We start from the raw sequence: 19,671 nt of genomic DNA, 5'->3' as shown, positions 1-19,671 counted from the left end.
ACGACAGGACATATAGTTCTGTCATTTCTGGCCTCATCAAATCATTCAGAGTCTTTCCCCTATTTTATTATGCCTGAACCATATGCCAGGACGACTCGGAAGATGCATGAGAAGCAGGGTATGTCACAACACTGTTCAGTTAAAAAGTTTAGACTTATAACTGTCCTCATAAGTGCAATGACATGTTATGATGTTGTTCTTATTGCATTTTCTGTGATTGTAATAATATGTATTAAATTGTAATAAGTAACTAATTGAAACGATCGCAAAAAATATTAATAATATTATTATTACTATATAACAAAGTGAATTGATCAATTGTTCCTTAATTAGTTTAGATTCTATATACAGAATTATGCACACAATGATATTCATTATGTAATAACAGAACTGTAATACTAATATTAATAAAACATCTATTGTTTATTACTATATTAATTAATTCATTATTATTATATTGTAGGGAAAATACTGAAAACAATTGCATTTTCTTTATCATATAATAAATTATATTTTTAGGAAGTATTATTGAACCATATAATTACAAATATTAGTAATAATTATTCATTTTTTTTATTAATTTAATATAATTCATTTATTTGTATTATTAGTTCATTTTATTGCTATTCATATATTGCACAATATAACATGACATATTGAGATGTACTTTAATATAACTTATGTAGTTATAGATTAATTAGTGTATACACCATTTATTTGTGTGTTATGTATCAATTGTTAGATTCAGCTGAAGAGTTTATTTGCAAAAAGCAACAGTTTTTTTATTCATTTCCATAAATTATGTTGTTTAGGCAAGTTTATTTATACACATGTGCACATTTCATACACATTGGTAATTCAAAGTGCATTACATAAACAAAACATGAAACTTGACATAAAAGAAACATGAAATAAGTATTAAAGATCAAAATAACAAAAAAATCATTAAAAACATTAAAATGTCTTAAAACAGGTTTTAAATTAATGGAAAAAAAGAAAATGTTATAATGCATCTTCTTTATATATATATATATATATATATATATATATATATATATATATATATATATATATATATATATATATATATATATATATAAATATATATATATATATATATATATATATATATATATATATATATATATATATATATATWTATATATATATATATATATATATATATATATATATATATATATATATATATATATATATATATATATATATATATATATATATATATGTATATATATATATATGTATATATATATGTATGTATATATATATATGTATATATATATATATATATATATATATATATATATATATATATGTATGTATATATATATATATATATATATATATATATATATATATATATATATATATATATGTATATATATATATATATATATATGTATGTATGTATATATATATATATATATATATGTATATATATATATATATATGTATGTATGTATATATATATATATATATATATRTRTATATATATATATATATATATATATATATATATATATATATATATATATATATATATATATATATATATATATATATATATATATACACTGTATGTATTATGTTCCCTTTTCCTTTTTATGTTCCTTTTTTTTTTTTTTGAAAAGTTGACCTTTTTGCAGTTATTTGCCTCATTTTCTATTCAATTTTGCATTTTAGTGAATTTTTTAGAACTAATCTTTGCTGGATCAGCTTGTCGAATTGTGATCATAATCACACTTTTTTGATGCACCAAAAATATTTCCGACAATTTTGTCAAAGTACCATACTATTTTACTACAAAATGTTTATTTACAAATTTGGATTTAAACATTAAGTTAATGCAGTTTATAAATATTGTTATGAAATTAGCCTAAATAAATACAAAAAATACTTATCTTTAAATAAAAATGTATTATCATTATTCATTTTTTTTAAAAGATATCTGTTAAAATTATACCCTATATAAATAACAAACTGGCCAGCTCATTCAAGTCTCAATTTGGCCTTTTAAACAATTGAAAATTAAATTTGTCTTAAAGCCTTCTTATAACGATAATTTTCACAGTTTATGATAGCATAGCAGTCAATAATGGGTTTATAAAGGGGTCATTTCCTAGACTTTGTCAGTGGGGGGTGGTTCCCCCTTGAACCCCGAACCCCCCAGGCCTGATATACAGTATATCCCTACAAATGAACTCTTATATTGATAATAAACATAACTAATTATATAATACATATAAACTAACTATATAATACATATTTTAGTTTATAATAAATATAAACATATTATTATTATATTATTATACAGCATACAACATGGTATATAATAATAACATTTGTTTGTTATAAATAAATGCATTTTTAGCAAATTATATGCATAGATATGGGTGACCTTAAAGTTGTTTTTAGCATCTCTTACTTTTTATGCAAAGGAAATCAACGAAATGAGTATTTCATTACGATTACCTTGCTTGACATCTTTTGAGAAGCTGACCGTAAGCAGATCGATGTCCTCGCCGTCGTTCACCTGAACTCAGTTCAGACACACTGAACAGTGAAGAGTCTCAGTTGAACCCCCGGCCAAACCGAAGCAGGGGCACGAGCGAGCACAGGTGGGCGGGGCCTCACTCTCTGTGCTGACCAATCAGAGCGCTCCCTTTCGCGAAGCAAAGAAAAACCCGACTACTTCAATGTGAGTAGAAGAAAAAAACTGACCAGTCCTAAAGAATGAGCTCCGCCGCGATGGACGTAGCATCGTTAACCAGCCGCTCGTTACTGCTGGCTTTACTAGTCCTCTCGGTGACCCATGAGGCGCAAGGTAAGCAACACTTTATAGTTTCCTCTCGCAGGCATTTCTCAAGTTTTATCCGCGCGTGTTTCATTTTCCCCCAGAACACTACCTAGGGTGTCCAAATATGGCGCAGGTCATTAAAGCTCGCGCTGGTTTGAGTGTTTGGTCATTTTCGTGACACGTCCCCAACAGTTTGTGTGGAGAGTGTGTTTGTGTGTTTTCGGACAGGAAGAGAGATGGAGTGGCGCGCGAGGTTTGGGTATCGCGACGCTGTGGTTCTTTACTATAACTTACTTCAGAGCTCCTGTTAATTTATAACAACCTCTAGATCTAATTTTCAGTCATTTGAAACTGTTGACGAGATTTGCTTTCATGAGCGAGCTTGAGTCGCTTAATCTTCTGTCAGTTCCTGTTTCACGTCTGTTCTGCACGTGTATGTGGTGTTGGGCGTTTTTGTTTGTTTTTATGACATTTAAAAACTCTGTTGTAAAATGTCATTCTTCTTTATGGTTTTAGGACATAACTCAGACAGATCGTGCCAGTACCTCCGCACGAATAGCTTTCTTGTGGATGCATCTGTTATCAAGTTATATGGAACCTGTTTTACATGTTTACTTGAGTTGTAATAACAGATCGTGACTTACTATTTCTGAGTGTTACGAATATCGCAGGCTATTCTTAACAGACTGCAGCTCTGGATAGCGGATATCACCCACCCATCATTTTTAGTGAAGTCAATTTAAGGGGATTGAATGTCAGTGGGTGCAACAGTTTGTTTGTTTGTTTGACCAGAGTGTTTTTCACAACGCACGCGCACAGCTTTCACAGTTCATATGCAAGGAGGATACAAATGTCATTTAAAGCGTAACGTTTTAAACCTCAGCCTTACGTACAGCAACACATTAGTTTAAATGCTTCTGTGATTTGCAGCGAGATAACAGGACGAGGCTTGTTGTTTGTATTTGGATTCTTCGCTCCAGTGCATTGGCATTCCTTTACACAAACAAATGGCTTTCAACACACGCTGTTCTCTTTTCACTCATTCTGAGCATTTTAATTAATCAAAAATCCAACATACAAGGACAAATAACAATATTCATTTATTCCTGCATTCAAGCTGTAAAATACAAAGCGATTACAGTAGAAAATAAGAAATACAAGGTTAAAGTTAAGATTGCGGTAGCAGAAGGAAGTAAAAAGAAAAGCAATTACAAAAGAATTCATCCCCAAAATTCATAAAATGGTCTGATGGTTGATTTCTGTGAGTTGTTCTGCAAAGCAGTGTCATTCATTTGGTTGTCACATTTTTTTCTTTATTAAAACACATTATAAATTCACAAACCCTGTCATTTTCCTGTCCTCCGCCCAATTGAAGCTACAGCTTTAATAGTTTGGCTATGCTAAAAACAGTTATTTAGGAGAAGAAAAAAAAAACGTTAGAAATAGCAGGTTTAGGTTTGTTATCATTCACATCAATTGATTAAAAACATGAAATTATAAATACATTTTTACAAATAAATATTATTTCACAATAAGTTTCTGTCAGTCCTTTCACATTTGCAATAAATTTAATATTAAATGTGTGCAATACACCTTTAAGGCTACAACTCAGAAGTGACATTTGATGGAGGAGAAGCTGATGGTAATCAAGGATGCATTCTGTCATTGAATTGTACGATTTTATGCTTCTTTTTGTGTTTTTGAGGAGGACTAGCTTAAAGTTTAGGCCCTGTCACATTTTTTATAAGTGAAAATTTAAGTTCCTGGTAGAATGTAACACAAGCGGAAGAGGCAAAAAGGGATGAGTACGCAAACATTTATGTTAACATATTAGGAAAGAATGTCAAAAAAGAAAGAGTACACAAATATTATACTAAAGAAGTTCAAACATACATACACTAATGGCAACGTTATTACATATAGATGTTCAACTTCTTGTTAAACAATTATCTAATCAGCAAATCACATGGCAAACATTTGGGCTTAAAAAAATTGACATGGTCAAGAAAATCTTGTGAAGATTAAATCTAGCATCAGAATGGGGATGAAATGTGCCTTAAGTGACTTTGAATGTTCACTTGTCGGCCACTTTATTAGGTACACCTTACTAGTACCTGGTTAGACCCCCTTATACCTTTAGGGGGTATAGCCCCATGGTGCTCATGGCGACCTGAGTTTGATTCCCTTTGCCGACACTTCCCCTCTCTCTGCTCCCAATACTTTCGTGTCTGTAACCTTCACTGTCCTGTCCAATTAAAGGTGGAAAACCCCTAAAAATAAATGTGGCATAGATTCAACAAAGTACTGGACATGTTTCTCAGAGATTTTGATCCATATTGACATGATAGCATCACGTAGTTGCTGCAGATTTGTCAGCTGCACATCCATGATGCGAATCTCCCTTTCCACCACATCCCAAAGATGCTCTATTGGATTGAGTTCTGGTGACTGTGGAGGCCATTTGAGTTCAGTGAGCTCATTGTCATGTTCAAGAAACCAGTCTGAGATGATTCATGCTTTATGACATGCTGCGTTATCCTGCTGGAGGTAGCCATCAGAAGATGGATACACTGTGGTCATAAAGGGATGAACATGGTCAGCAACAATACTCAGCTAGGCAGTGGCGGTGACACAGTGCTCAATGGGTACTAATGGGCACAGAGTGTGCCAAGAAAATACCCCCCACACCATTACACCACCACCAGCATGAACCGCTGATACAATTCTGGATGGATCCATGCTTTCATGTTGTTGATGCCAAATTCTGACCCCACCATGCAAATGTGGCAGCAGAAATCAAGACCCATCTGACCAGGCAACATTTTTTTTTCTGTTGTCCAATTTTGGTGAGCCTGTGCAAATTGTAGTCTCAGTTTCCTGTTCTTAGCTGACAGGAGTGGCACTCGGCATGGTCTTCTGCTGCTGTAGCCTATCCGGTTCAAGGTTGGACATTGTTGTGCATTTAGAGATGCTCTTCTGCATACCTTGGTTGTAAATACTTATTTGAATTATTGTTGCCTTTCTATCTGCTCGAACCAGTCTGGACATTCTTCTTCAACCTCTGGCATCAACAAGACATTTGTGCCCACAGATCTGCCACTCACTGGATATCTGCTTTCCATTCTGATGTTCGGTTTGAACTGCAGCAGATTATCTTGACCATGTCTTCATGTCTAAATGCACTGAGTTGCTGCCAAGTGATTGGCTAATTTTGCGTTAATGAGCAGTTGGACAGGTGTACCTAATAAAGTGGCCAGTGAGTGTATCATAATAAGTAAAGCTGCAGGCTATGAGATATAAGAAGCAGACTGCATCCAGCCCATATTTATTTCTGTAAGATTTTCATTTACTAAAAGAGGTAGTAAACTATTACAGCACAGATCAGAGATAAATTTATATAAATCTGAAAAGCCTGTCTGGCTTTTTGTGCAGGAGTAACTGCCTGGATGTACATTAACCTTTGAGAATACCTCTCTATTGAGTAAAGAACTGGCAAATATTTGTATAAGAATTGGGGTAACTTTAATAAGTGATTGGAAGGGCTTTTTAAGTCATTAACGCTAAATTCTGCAGCATATATATAAATGGTACATTTTAAAAGCAGATTCCCAGACACATCTATACACACAGAACACATTTTGAATAGGACAACATTATAGCAGCCAGATCTCAATGATTAGAAACTGAAATAATAAATTTATTGCCTAACTGGCCTTTCAGGTTGTGCAGTCCGTTAGTTCACCTCCAAAGAATTCAAGTCTGATTTACTAGTTCTTCTGTAACCTGACGTCACATCCATATTAACTGTTTGCAGTCTGTACCAGTCTGGAAATGGAAATCATAAATTCACCTGGCGAGTCTTTGGGTTTGAGGAGTTTTTATATCACATGACAGCACCAGATAGGCTGAAGCTGTGCAGACTGTGCCAGAAACAGAAATTATTAGTTCATTTCCTGAGTCTTTTTGAGTTTAAGTTGTTCATTCTTTTGTTGTATGACTGCTTCTCGGATCTTTGCAGTTATTAATACTAATGCAATGGTATTTGTTGTCCTACAATTATCAGAAAGCTTTAAAGAGAAGTTTAATAATCATTTTCTGAAAGTTCAGTCCTGTTCTTTTTTCCTGACAGTCTCTTGTTTTAACAGAACACTGAAACATTAGAGAGAGAGAAATTACCACTGTTCTCAATTAGTGATAATAATCAAGTCAGTCATTTAAAATTTTCATTCATTCATTTTCTTTTTGGCTCAGTCCATTTATTAATCCGGGGTCGCTACTGTGAAATGAACCGCCAACTTATCCAGCATGTTTTACGCAGCGGATGCCCTTCTAGCTGCAAAATTTGAAATTTTCTCATACATTTAGATTTATGGACGATAATTTATTTATTTTTCTATAGATTGGAATCTTTCGAAATATATCCTAAACAAAGGGATATTCCCATACAGGGGTCCGTTCTTTGTACCTCACTTAAATTATCAAATTAATGATTTTGCAGATGCTGGATCTTTTAATCTTGATAACTGATTTCTGGCTATAGTTTGTTTCTTTAAACAAGTTTGTAAATCAGTTTAAAATGTCTGGATAACCTCATCAGAGATCCCTGCATGCATGTTAAAGGACAGATCTATCAATCCCCGAAATCATGATCAGCAATGCAATGATTGGCTGACTGCACATCAGCGTAATGGCATCATCTGATTAATATTCAATTATCCATGAGAGCAAAGCATATAATTTATAGTAAACGGTTTGTTAAATATGATATACAATAACTTTCCACCTTTGTTTGTTGTGGGCTCCATGCTTTATACTCCATGCATCAAATCACTGTCATATTAGTTGTCAACATATGTGTTTGACTACTTAAATTATTTCATAAAAAAAAAAACGTTGAATATTGTGTATATTATCATACACCAATTGTACTAAAGCTGGTACCCTAAAGTTGTACAAATTTGTATCTAAAAAGTCCACATTAATAAATGTTCTCCTTGAGCCCCTTGGGGAGAAACACCCTGTGACAGTCTTTGTACTTTTATTTTGGAGTGCAGATTGCAAGTTTTATTTATATGTTTTTAAAATGTATATAATTTGTTTAAACTATTTGCTATTTTTCCAAGTGTACATATCTATTACTATAAGAAAATATCAGAATTCAGTACATACTTTCACAATTACCTTTGCTTACCCGATCGACCTTGCAGACCCGATCTAATCCTTTTTATGTGAAATACGCCAGCTACCAGACTTGCTTTTAGATGCGTTTTGAAAAACGAAATGATCCTGAATCGTCAACAACCAAATCTAGTAACCGACGTACGAAGAGCGCCCCAGATATAAGTTTGTGCATAAGCTTGTTACCACATTAATTCACTGTTGTGGAATGGAGCATAATGACAGAAATTCATGATATAAAAGCAATTAGTAATTAGCTATTATTAAGTGTTTTAGTCACAATTTTTTATCAAAAAAGTGAGTAAACCTGTTATATTAAAAGTTGACTTTACTTAAATAATTGAGTAAACATGTTGCAACTTGGAATCTTTAAGTTGGTGTAACTTAATTTTCAAAAATGATGCACAATAGTTGATTTACTTAAAAAATAGTACTTAAAAAATGCAAAGGGTTAACTCACGTTTTGAGGTAAAGTCAAGTAATCAAATTAAAAGCAATCTGTAGTGTACAAATAATAAAATAGTTGCAATCTGAAATCAAAAACATTCCATAAGTGGTGAAAAAAAACAACTACTGTTTTATCTGGTTCAGAACTGCTATCTATTTCTTTTTTCAAGAAAAGTTCTTACATTCATGCGATTAAAAAAAAAAAAGGGGTGTTGCACATGTGTAGTCAATTCAACTATGAAGACATTGAAATTTTTGAGTATTTACATTTAAAGATAGATAGCTTGCCAAAAATCATAAAGATCGTTCGAGGTTACTAAAGTAACCCTTCGTTCCCCGAGGAGGGGAACGGAAGCACTATAAGTGGATTTGATTGTAAAATCCACGCATTGGGAGGTTCGGTTCAGAAGCTACTCGTCGCCAATTAAGAATGAATTGGCAGCGCAAGCCTGCGCAGGTGAGCGGCATAAGCAATCAACTGAGTATATAAGCTCACCTGGCGCAGCAGACGCTATCCTTTTTAAGCTGAAGAGACTTTCAACAGCTAAGGGACAGTCATTATGGCGACGGAGTATAGTGCTTCCGTTCTCCTCCTCGGGGAACGAAGGGTTACTTTAGTAACCTCGAACGTTCCCCTTCGGGGGGAACTTCAGCACTATAAGTGGATTTGATTGTAAAATCCACGCATTGGGAGCCCATTGAAAGCGCCATAATGACTGCACCTTACCAACACCCCCGATGAGGAGATAGTCAAGCAAGCGTGACGCACCCACATCATGGGGGGCGCGGTCCTCCAACGTGTCCCTGGCCCTAATTTATCCTACTTCAACAGAAGTTTTACGGATTTATATATATTTTTTGGGAAGTCGTGAGCATCTAGATAATTCTAGGACAGTACGACAGTACGTTGGGAAGCGTGCAATCCCGATAGGGAGGACGCTGCGGAGGCCATCCGTTACCCAAGGGGGGATAGATGGCAGAATTTACATATGGACTAGCCCTAAAAAGAAGGAGTACGCATAGCAAAAGAGTGGTTAGCGGGGAGGGAAGACACGGGTCCGCCCAGGGGGGGGGGACTTAACCGTGGCTGAATAAGCATATGGGATCGCCTAGTGGGGACCACGCATAGCAGGCACCTTTACCCAAAACGCGGGCTGACCAGCGGGCAGACCTATAACGTAGTGGGCCAGCAAGTGACTCCTCCGCTGAGTCAGTGCTGGGGGCCACGGAGGAATCTGCAGGGCTCACCTGATGGGGAACTTTACTGACAGATAAAAAGGCGCACGTATCTCCGTGTTAGGGAAAATGGCGCAGCAAGCGTGTTTCAACACCCTACCGAATTGTTTCCTCAATCACCAAGGGTTACCTAATACCCTTGAGGAAACCGGCTCCACTCGCAGATTGTAAAACCTTGCAAATGTGTTGGGTGTCACCCAGCCCGCAGCTCTACAGATGTCTGTTAGAGGGGCGCCGCGTGCGCGCGCTCGAGAGGATGCGAAGCTCCGAGTGGAGTGCGCACGCGCTCTCGGGGGACGCGGCTCATCTCGGCTCTGATAGTGAAAGAAAGGCATCCACAATCTAGTGGGAACTTATTTCGGTACGGCACTTCCCTGCTGCCGACCGCTATAACAGACGAAGAGCTGCTCAGATGATCTAAACTCTGAGTGCGGTCCGGATAATACGCAAAACGCGAACTGGACAATAAATAAGGGCTGGGTCTGCCTCCTCCGAGGGCAGCGCTTGCAGGCTCACTACCTCGTATTAAAACGGAGTGGTAGGAACCTTGGGCACATATCGCGGGCGGGGTCTCATACGTGAGAGAAGCCAGCCCAATTACAGGCACGAGTCACTGACCGAAAAATGCCTCCGGGTCCCCGACCCTCTAATCGATATCAACGCGACCAGCAGAGCTGTCTTCAGGGACAGAAATATACTGAGTCGAGGATCGAAGGGATCTGACGCGGCTTGTGTAGCGAGGGCGAGATCCTAAGAGGGCATGAGAGGGGGCGGGGTGGATTAATTCGCTTAACGCCCCTGAGGAACCGGATGATGAGGTTATGCGTTCCCACGGTGCCGCCAGCCACCGCGTTATGAGAGCGGAGATGGCAGCCACGTAACCTTGAGTGTGGAGGGCGACAGCCTGCTCTCCAACTTCTCTCGGCGTAAAGAAAGCACAACGCTGATCTGGCAAATTACGGGGGTCTTCTCAGCGAGAGACACACCATTCAGTGAATAGACTTCACGTCAGGGCATAGGCGCGCTCGGGGAGGGGGCTCTAGCCCGAGTGACGGTATTAGCCACCGCAATCGGAGGTTACCTAAGTCTTCCTCGCGTCTAAAAATCTCTTCAAAGATCGGCGAGGGTGCCAGGTGGTGCCCTGTCCCTGAGAGAGTAGGTGCTCTCTCGAAGGGACTGCCAGGGGAGGGCTATCGCGAGGGAGAGCTCTGACATCCAGGTCCGGTTGAGCCAGAGGGGCGCAACCAGCAACCTGTTCCTCGTCCTCCCTGACCATGCACAGTAACTGCGCGAGCAGGCTCACTGGGGGAAACGCGTATTGCGCGTGCCCCGAGGCCAGCTGTAAGCCAGTGCATCCGTGCCGAGAGCACTCGGTCAGGGAAAGAACAACTGGCAATGAGCGATCTCGGGGGAAGCAACAGATCGATCTGGGCTTCCCCGAATCGCGCCCATATCAGCTGAACAGACTCGGGGTGGAGTCTCCATTCTCCAGGACGCAAGGCTGCCGTGAGAGCGCATCGGCTGCACGGTTGAGCTTGCCTGAATATGAATGGCGTGCAGCGATTTCAGCCGCGGATGACTCCAGAGGAGCAGACGGCGGGCGAGCTGAGACATGCGGCGAGAGCGCATACCCCCTATACGGCTGATATACGCCACCGCCGCCGTACTGTCCGTCCTGACCAGCACGTGTTGCCGCTCCAACACCGGAAAATAACGGTGGAGAGCGGGGAACACTGCCAACAGCTCCAGGCGATATGCCAATGCAACTGGGTACCTTTCCACAGGTCCGCAGCCGCATGCCCGCAACGCACAGCCCCCCAGCCCGTGTTGGAAGCGTCTGCTGAAACGACAACAAGACTGGATGCCTGTTCTAGAGACACCCAGGCCTGTAGGAATGAGGGGTCGCTCCAAGGGCTGAGGGCGCGGCGACACAGCGCAGTAACAGAGACTCGGTGTGCGCGCGCGTGCCCTGCGCGTCTGGGGACTCGATCGTGAAGCCAGTGCTGAAGTGGTCTCATATAGAATAATCCGAGCGGCATGAAGCGGCTGCGGATGCCATATGCCCCAGGAGCCTCTGAAATAGTTTCAGTGGGACCACTATTTTACTGTCGAGCTCTCTCAGACAGTACAGCATCAGCTGAGCGCGCTCTCCGGAGAGGCGCGCTGCCATGGTGACCGAGTCCAGCTCCAGCCCGAGAGAAGAGATCCTCTGCACGGGGGCGAGTTTGCTCTTTTCTCGGTTGACCTGAAACCCCCACAGGTGGAAGTGCCAGAGCACTTTGTCTCTGTGCATAATCAACTCTGTGCATAATCAAAAGAGAGGGCAATTCAGCCAGTCGTAAAGAAATTGAGTATGCAGATGCCCGCGAGCCGAAGGGGCGCTGAGGCACCCTCCGCGGGCTTGGTGAGGACCCGCGGAGACAGAGAGAGCCCGAAGGGGAGGGCTTTGTATTGCCAAGCTCGACCTTCAAACGCAAACCGCAGAAACTGTCGGTGGCGAGGAAGAGTGGAGACATGGAAATACGCGTCCATCAGGTCTAAAGCTGCAGACCAACCCAGAGGACGAACGCACCTGAGGATGCGCTTCTGCGTGAGCATTCTGAACGGCAGCTTGTGCAGGCAGCGGTTCAAAACGCGCAGATCTAGGATTGGCCGTGACCCACCGCTCTTTTTGGGCACGATGAAGCGTGGGCTGTAAACCCCGATCTCCATCTCGGCTGGAGGGAGCGGCTCGATTGCATCCTTCGCCAGGAGGACAGCAATCTCCTCTCGCAAGACAGGGGCGGACAGGGGGCTGACCCTGGTGAATACACACCCGTGACTTGGGGGGCCGTTTCGCGAACTGAATCGCATAGCCGAGTCTGATTGTGCGTATGAGCCACCGCGAAGAGCTGGCCCGCGCTAACCAGGCAGGCAGAGCTCTCGCTAATGGACTCATCGCTACAATCGCTGACGTACCAGCAGTGGGGCAGCGTGGAGTGGGTGTGCTGATCCGGGAAGCTCGCGGGTCCCACGGAAAAGCTGGAGGTGAGATATTTGCTCTCACTCCAAACCCGAGCTCCGGAGGGGAGGCTCGAGGGGTGGGAGAAAGGAGACCGTCCTCCCAGCGCTCGTGAGCCACTGGCGAAACGCACCGAATCTGCAAGCTAGAAAGCATAGCGTCCCAGACTGGCAGATTTCGGGCTGTCACATCTGGGGAAGTGAAAAGTGCCCTTTCATAATGTTTTCATGGCAGTAAAAAGTGCCGTTGGAAATGGGGCCCCGCCCTTCAGCGGGGAAAGAGCAAGTTCCCTCTTCTCCAGATGGCCTGTCCCAGGGGCGCTTCGCGGTCCGTTGCCGGACTTAGCGGCGTTCTGGGCAGGGGGGCTGCCTACTTCCGAGGTGCCCGACGCGCTCGCTTCGCCGGAGGCGTGTGCGGGGGCGGAGCAGCTCTCGTAGGCGGGCGCCTTCGGCGAGGAGCAGGTATGAATGGCACGGCGGGCGGAGCGGGCTACGGACCGCCGATAAGACATCACCCACCAACTGCTCTCTCACCGCCTTGAATTCCTGGGTGAATTCACAGACAGTGTCGCCGAACCTGGCTGGGGATATGGGGAAGTCAAGAAAGCGGACTTTGTCGACTTTGCGCATATCAGCCAGGGGTGGCGCTCCTGGACCACTAATGTGGACATCGTCCTCCCCAACGCACACGCAGCGGACTCAGTAGTCCGAAGAGCTAAGTCGGCGGCGGTGCGAAGCTCATAAGCCTGGGTTGGACCCACCCTCGTGCAGCTCGGCCAGCGCCTGCGCTTGGTAGCGCTGGTAGGTGGCTATCGCATGCAAGGCGGAAGCAGCCTGGCCCGCAGCTATGTAAGCTCTAGCTCCGAGGGAGGTAGATAACTTACAGGCTTTGGATGGGAGACGAGGCGAACCCGCCAAGAAGAGGCGCCGCGCGGATTTACCGCCATCGCGCACTCAACCTGAGGAATTGCCACATACCCCCTGGCTGTTTCACCGTCAAGAGTGGTTAGGGTGGAGGAACACGCAGCACGAGCAGAAAAAAGTGCTTTACAAGACCGCGTGAGCCTACTGTGCACCTCCGGGAAGAAGGGAACGCCCCTCTAGTCGGTCCGGCCGCGGAGCTGGGGGATAAACCATCTCCAACCCACGGCCGAAGCAGCCCGGGAAAGCACGGCTAACATGTCCGTTTCAGGATCCGTAGTGACAGCGCTCACCAGCCCGAAGGGGGCGAGCGGGTCTGGATCATCATCGGACAATGAAAGCCCACCCTCCGATGCCGCGGTGGACATCTGGTCTCCGGTGTCATCGGGCGTAAGGGCTACCATCTGTTAGACGGATCGCTTCCCCCGCCCGAAGCTTGGATGGAGCGCTTAGAGGAGCGGGAGGTCCGCGGGCCCGTGGGCGACGGATTATCTCTCGCTGAAACCCTCAGATCTGCCCGAGTGCCCGCTGCAGAGCAGGGGACAACTGGGGTGGTTCGCTTTTTTGCAAAGGCTAACCGCGATCTTGCGCAACAGTCATGGCATCGCAATGACGACATGAACTGCCCGCGAGCAGCGCATTAACATGCTGGACCCCCAGACATGTAACACAGTGCCCGCGCCCATCATCCGAGGACAGGAAACCACCGCATCCAGAAACGCACAGTCGGAGCGCCGTCCTGATAAGGACGTGCTGCACGACTGTGTTGCTCTTTCTGTGAAGTTTGCAACTTTATACGCACCGCTCTGGAGGACCGGACCCAAAGAACGCCAGGCAAGGGAGAAACCCAGCTCGACCGTCTGCCACTGCGTGTACACACTCTGGACCGGGAGAATGCTCTCGTTCGCTCAGAATCGCTGGTCACAGCAGGAGGAACCCTCATCGACTCGATCAGAAAGTCTCTGAAGCAAAAAGGATAGCGTCTGCTGCGCCAGGTGAGCTTATATACTCAGTTGATTGCTTATGCCGCTCACCTGCGCAGGCTTGCGCTGCCAATTCATTCTTAATTGGCCCGTTCAATACTCTTCAGACGAGTAGCTTCTGAACCGAACCTCCCAATGCGTGGATTTTACAATCAAATCCACTTATAGTGCTGAAGTTCCCCCCGAAGGGGAACTGTTCATTCTTGTACTACATGTGTGATGTATGTGTGGGTGGGATGTCCTGAATTTACATGCTGTGATAAGGAGAGAAGAGACATCCTTTTTACTCCAGCTCTTCTTCCTCTCCTCGACACTGAGCTTCGTCCGCCAAAAAGATTTATCATTGATTATACAGTCTGAAATTACTCAGTTTGTGTTTGTTGAGCTGTGAACTGTGGTCTGAAGTTACAGGTATTGTTTGTCTTTGTTCTGTCTTGTGCTCCTGTTACTCCCTGTGGCTCCAGAAAATACATTAAAGCATGGAAGTATACTATACGGTGGCTGAGAGAGCTCAAACACACATTCAAGAAAACACAGGAAAATAGAAAAACTTAAACAAACTGAGATAACATCAAGAAAGCTAATTCTCACAACATGTGCAAGAACAGAAATGCTGCAAAAAGTGCAGACCACAACAGAGAGGTGTCAGGAAACCTCAAAAAGTGACACCCCCGGGCGGCTTCCTGTGTAGAGTCAGCAATGTTGTCCGAGATCTGAGATTTTATTTTTATTGCTTGCCTTTAGCCCTAATAATTTGTAAAATATTTAATTAAATGTCATTTTATTCCCATGTAAGTAAGAGTTACTCTGGGAACAAAAACATACAAACAGCAAGGAATCGTACAATAAGGAAAAATTATGATAATTAAAAAGATTCTCTGAAATCAGACGTAAAGCAGCCAGGTTTTTTGGGACCTTTTTGTTTATTCCACCCACAGCACAACAGCACTGCTAGGGACAGAACAGTACATAACCATTAGATGTAACCAGACAGCAAATCACTGACTAATGGTCTGATTGACTTCTAAAGGTGTCTGGGAGAGATACAGTCTGTTTTGCCAGACCAGCTCTCGCAAGCGAAGTACACAGCAGAGACTGGTGTTTATTTAAATGAAAATTATTTCTTTTTAAAAACTGTTAATAAGATTTCTGCAATTTTAGAGCCCACAGGAATTAAAAGAGGTCTTATCTGAGAAATCAATTAAAACACGTAAATGTTTTAAAATGCTTTGGAAAACTTCTGAAAGCATGAAACTTTAATGCGTTTTCTTTTCTAATAAAGTATTCACTTAAATTGAGTCTGTTTAAATTTTCCCCCAAGTCCATCCATTTCTCTGGGTATTTGTCTTCCTGGCCTCAGGTTAATGGTTAAATTAAATTTGAGTATATGCAGCTGATTGAATATTGTTACATTTATTCAGTTTTGCAAATTAGGCTGTACAATTAAACCTTTAGGCTTTGAAAAACTTTTCCACTCTCAAATCCCATTAGGTTCTTTTTAAAATGAAAAGAAGGAAACAACATTGATTTATTCCCTTTAAATGTTAAAGATCTATTTATTGGGAAGGGTACAGTACATTCTTCTGTAATATAGTAATACTTCTATAACAATTTCTACAATATAAACTACTTTTTTACTTTGTCTTCTCTTAAGTAAATTATTATATCTCTGGAGTTACCAATAAACAAATAATCTAGAGTGTGCAGACAGTGCACATGCTAATATACAGTACAAGATCTTTTCTTTATAACTCCTGATAGTGGGAAGCTGTATGCCATTTTTGGCACTCAGTTTGTGCTTATCATTTTGGCATCCCAAGTCCTATAGGTGTAAACTGGGGCTGTGAGACAAAAGTGTTATGTGGCAGAATAATTAGAGGCAAAGTTTTCTAACTGATTACAATATGTACTAAAACTGCAATTTTTAATTTTTGGCAATATAAAATGTCAATGTGATGTTTTGAAAAATGTCAGGCCAACATTGGAATAATAGTGTTGAACGCTTTCTATATCGGGCTGTGTTTGCTGTCACAGAATGCCTCACTAAAAATGTGGGTCAGCACATATCTACTTTTATTTTCCGAGTTTCTTTTCTTAGATTGAACATTTCTCAGTCGGTGCAAGGGATTCATATTGTGACCTGCTCACTCAGTAAAGAAAGACCATTTTTTATTTTGATTTATTTTCAATTTCTTAGAAATTCCTGAGCTAAATACACACCGTTATCATCACAACCAGTCATTAATGAGTAATCTCTATGGGCACTGTCACTTATAAACAGATAGGAACCTTTGCTAAGAGAAATCCATTGAGATATTCGTGCATGCCTGAGCATTTTCTCTCATGTGGAAATAGCAGAGGGTCAACATAAATGTTTACGGAGTGGGTTATTGACTCTTACCATTCTTCAGACAACAACAAATACACTGAAATGGAATTCTCAGAAAGCGTTTCTGTCAACAAATTAACAACCAATGATCGTTCTTCAGTTCAGTCAGCAAATATGCCATCTCTGACTGGGGTTACACTGATTGAAAAGTTGATTAAATGATGCATACAGGATTTTGAATTCATGTTTTTTTTTATTTGTCTATTATATAATCTTATTTTCCCATGTCATTGTTTGTTTTGGTCATATGGTTAGAGCTCGAGTGTCCGTTTGTTGTGGTAATCTGGATTAAGCTGGTGGCATTTTGTTTTTGGCCACAGTGTGTTTCTGAGTGTGACTCACAGCAGGCGACTGATTTGGACGCAGAGTTTTGTGTGTAATGTTTTCCAATCTTGGCAGCTTACGACGTCTGACTCCCGGTCCCTGCTGAATGCACATACGACTAAAGAAAATGTGTTCAGAGCCAGAGGGTGGCCTCCAATACCCTCAGATAATATATAGCAAAATTTAACCTTTTTCACCCCTTGAAGAATTTTTTGTCACCATGTTATAGAGCATATGTAAGAGTGCAGCTTTTGAATAAAATCTATTTATTACTCATGTTGCTAATAAAACACGCCAGCCTAACTAGCTGAAAAGGGCCAGAAACGCCTCTTAAAAACCTTTCAGCAGACCAGACTTGGGGATCAAATGAAACCAGCACATAGATCTTGTTAATACCTGTAATCCACCTGGTATTACTGTGTTTTCAGAGATCCAATCGCAAGTGGTCAGATGAGACAGATTACCGTTTCTACCTGGTATTAACATGCGTCAAGATGCTTCTCTTATGACCACTTGGATTTAGATTTCATTGAGATGCTTTTATCTTATTTCATTAAGCCCTACATAACTTTTGTGGGATCGTTTAGTGCTGTTTAATGAATGAACCCATGTTATGCATCTTACAAGGCAGCTGGAAAGCAAGGGAATGAAAAGGATGTGGATGAGAACTACAATTTTATCATGTCTGCAGGGAACACATTGAACACCTTATTCAACGCATCCCATAGCAGTCAAATGTTGTCAGTAAGAATAGAGCAGCTTGTTTTATGAAGATGTTTGAATGCATTCAACCAAATGAGGGTTTAAACTATGAAAGTAATCTGATCCAATGTATTATTGATTGCCGCTGGCAGTGGTTGATAGTGCATACGTTGAAAGTCTTCACACCTGTTGTAATGCAGAGTGAAAGGTTTTTAGGTTTTTTTCTATTATATATGTTAGGGCTGTGCAATTAATCGAAAATCCAATTTTGATTTCGATTATGGCGTCTAACGATTATCAAAAACCATTAATCGAGATAAATGATTATTCCATTATTTACCGCCCCCTTTCCGGTTGTACACGTGTTGCTCTGCAAAGCTCAGTTCCAGGTGAAAATGACAAAGCATTTGCTCTAATGTAACTTTTGCAGCACAGGATGCTGCAATCATCATGCACTGATCATTCATTGATGTACGTTCGAATCATTCATATTTTTTTAAAAGCACGAAAGAGCACATGCTCTTGTGTGCTTAGCCTCGGACAGCCTCAGAGACGAGGAGGGCTCACACATATAACGCCATCTTAATGTAACCGCTTTAATGGTCAATTACATGCACATTTGGGTCAGAGTGCGGTGTTTAGTGATTATTCATATTAACCCTCGTTTGTGTAATAAACAAACGAGTTGAGAATCAAAAGACATGTGAAGGAGAAACCTTATTAGAGCCGCACTATTCTTAAAGTGACAGTGCACAATATTCCTGCTGCCGCCTGTTTTTATCATTAAAACAACAAATGGAGAAAATCCCTCACTGCTCTTGACTGAAGGACTTTTGTAGCCAAAGTTTTTTTTTTTCTTATAGTGAAGATGCTTAACGCAATTTAAACATAACAGACTTAATAACTCATTAATAACTGATTTCTTTTCTCTTTGCTATGATAAAAGCACATTATATTTTATTAGATATTTTTCAATATACTAGTATTCAGCTTAAAGTGACATACAAAGGCTTAATTAGTGTAATTAGGCAAGTCATTGTATAACAGTGGTTTCTCCTGCAGATAATCTAAAATATATATAATGCTTAGTGGGGTTAAAGATATAGAGCTATTAAATGTTTCAAAATATTTAAACCTGCTATTATTCTGGTCGAAATAAAACAAATAAGACTTTCTCCAGAAGAAATACGAGAGGAAATATTAGATATTATAGATAAATATTAGAGGAAATACTGTAAAAAATTCCTCTGTTAAACATCATTTGGGAAATATTTATATATAAAAAAAAGTTCACAGAAGGGCGAATAATTTTGACTTCAACTAATAATCGTTTTGAATAATCGTGATTAGTATTATGACTAAAATAATCATGATTTTCCCCATAATCGAGCAGACCTAATATATGTGAGGATTGCTTATTTGTATTTCCTGTTTTACCTAATTTGGTTTTGTCCATTAGTTGCGAGTTTAGACTGCACCATTTTTTAAAGTAGTTGTGTCACAGATGTTTTCACACTGCATGACTATCTGGGGTAGCATTTTGTCGCTGCTTTGTTTACACTGCAAGATGGATCGACAACAGGGGGTTTCAAACTGAAGGACTTTACAATAGGAAGCATCACTGACAACTTTGTCTCTGTCCACAAACTTCGTCTTTCAACCGAATACACATG

The 19,671-nt window shown here is 40.9% G+C and overlaps 1 protein-coding gene across 1 annotated transcript in view; it reads left to right on the top strand.

The window, feature by feature from the left end:
- The first annotated feature begins 2,726 nt into the window (after nt 1–2,726).
- tgfbr1a (transforming growth factor, beta receptor 1 a) overlaps nt 2,727–19,671 on the top strand; it is a 75,980-nt gene continuing 59,035 nt past the window's right edge. Inside the window, 1 exon segment of the mRNA NM_001037683.2 lies at nt 2,727–2,845. Within this exon segment, the coding sequence (NP_001032772.2) occupies nt 2,755–2,845 (91 nt within the window). The 5' untranslated portion in view covers nt 2,727–2,754.

The sequence above is a fragment of the Danio rerio genome, chromosome 2 (genome assembly GCF_049306965.1).
Source record: "Danio rerio strain Tuebingen ecotype United States chromosome 2, GRCz12tu, whole genome shotgun sequence".
NCBI classification, from domain to species: Eukaryota; Metazoa; Chordata; class Actinopteri; order Cypriniformes; family Danionidae; genus Danio; species Danio rerio.
Note: the sequence above shows the minus strand (reverse complement) of the source record. Positions and strands in the feature narration are given on the sequence as shown.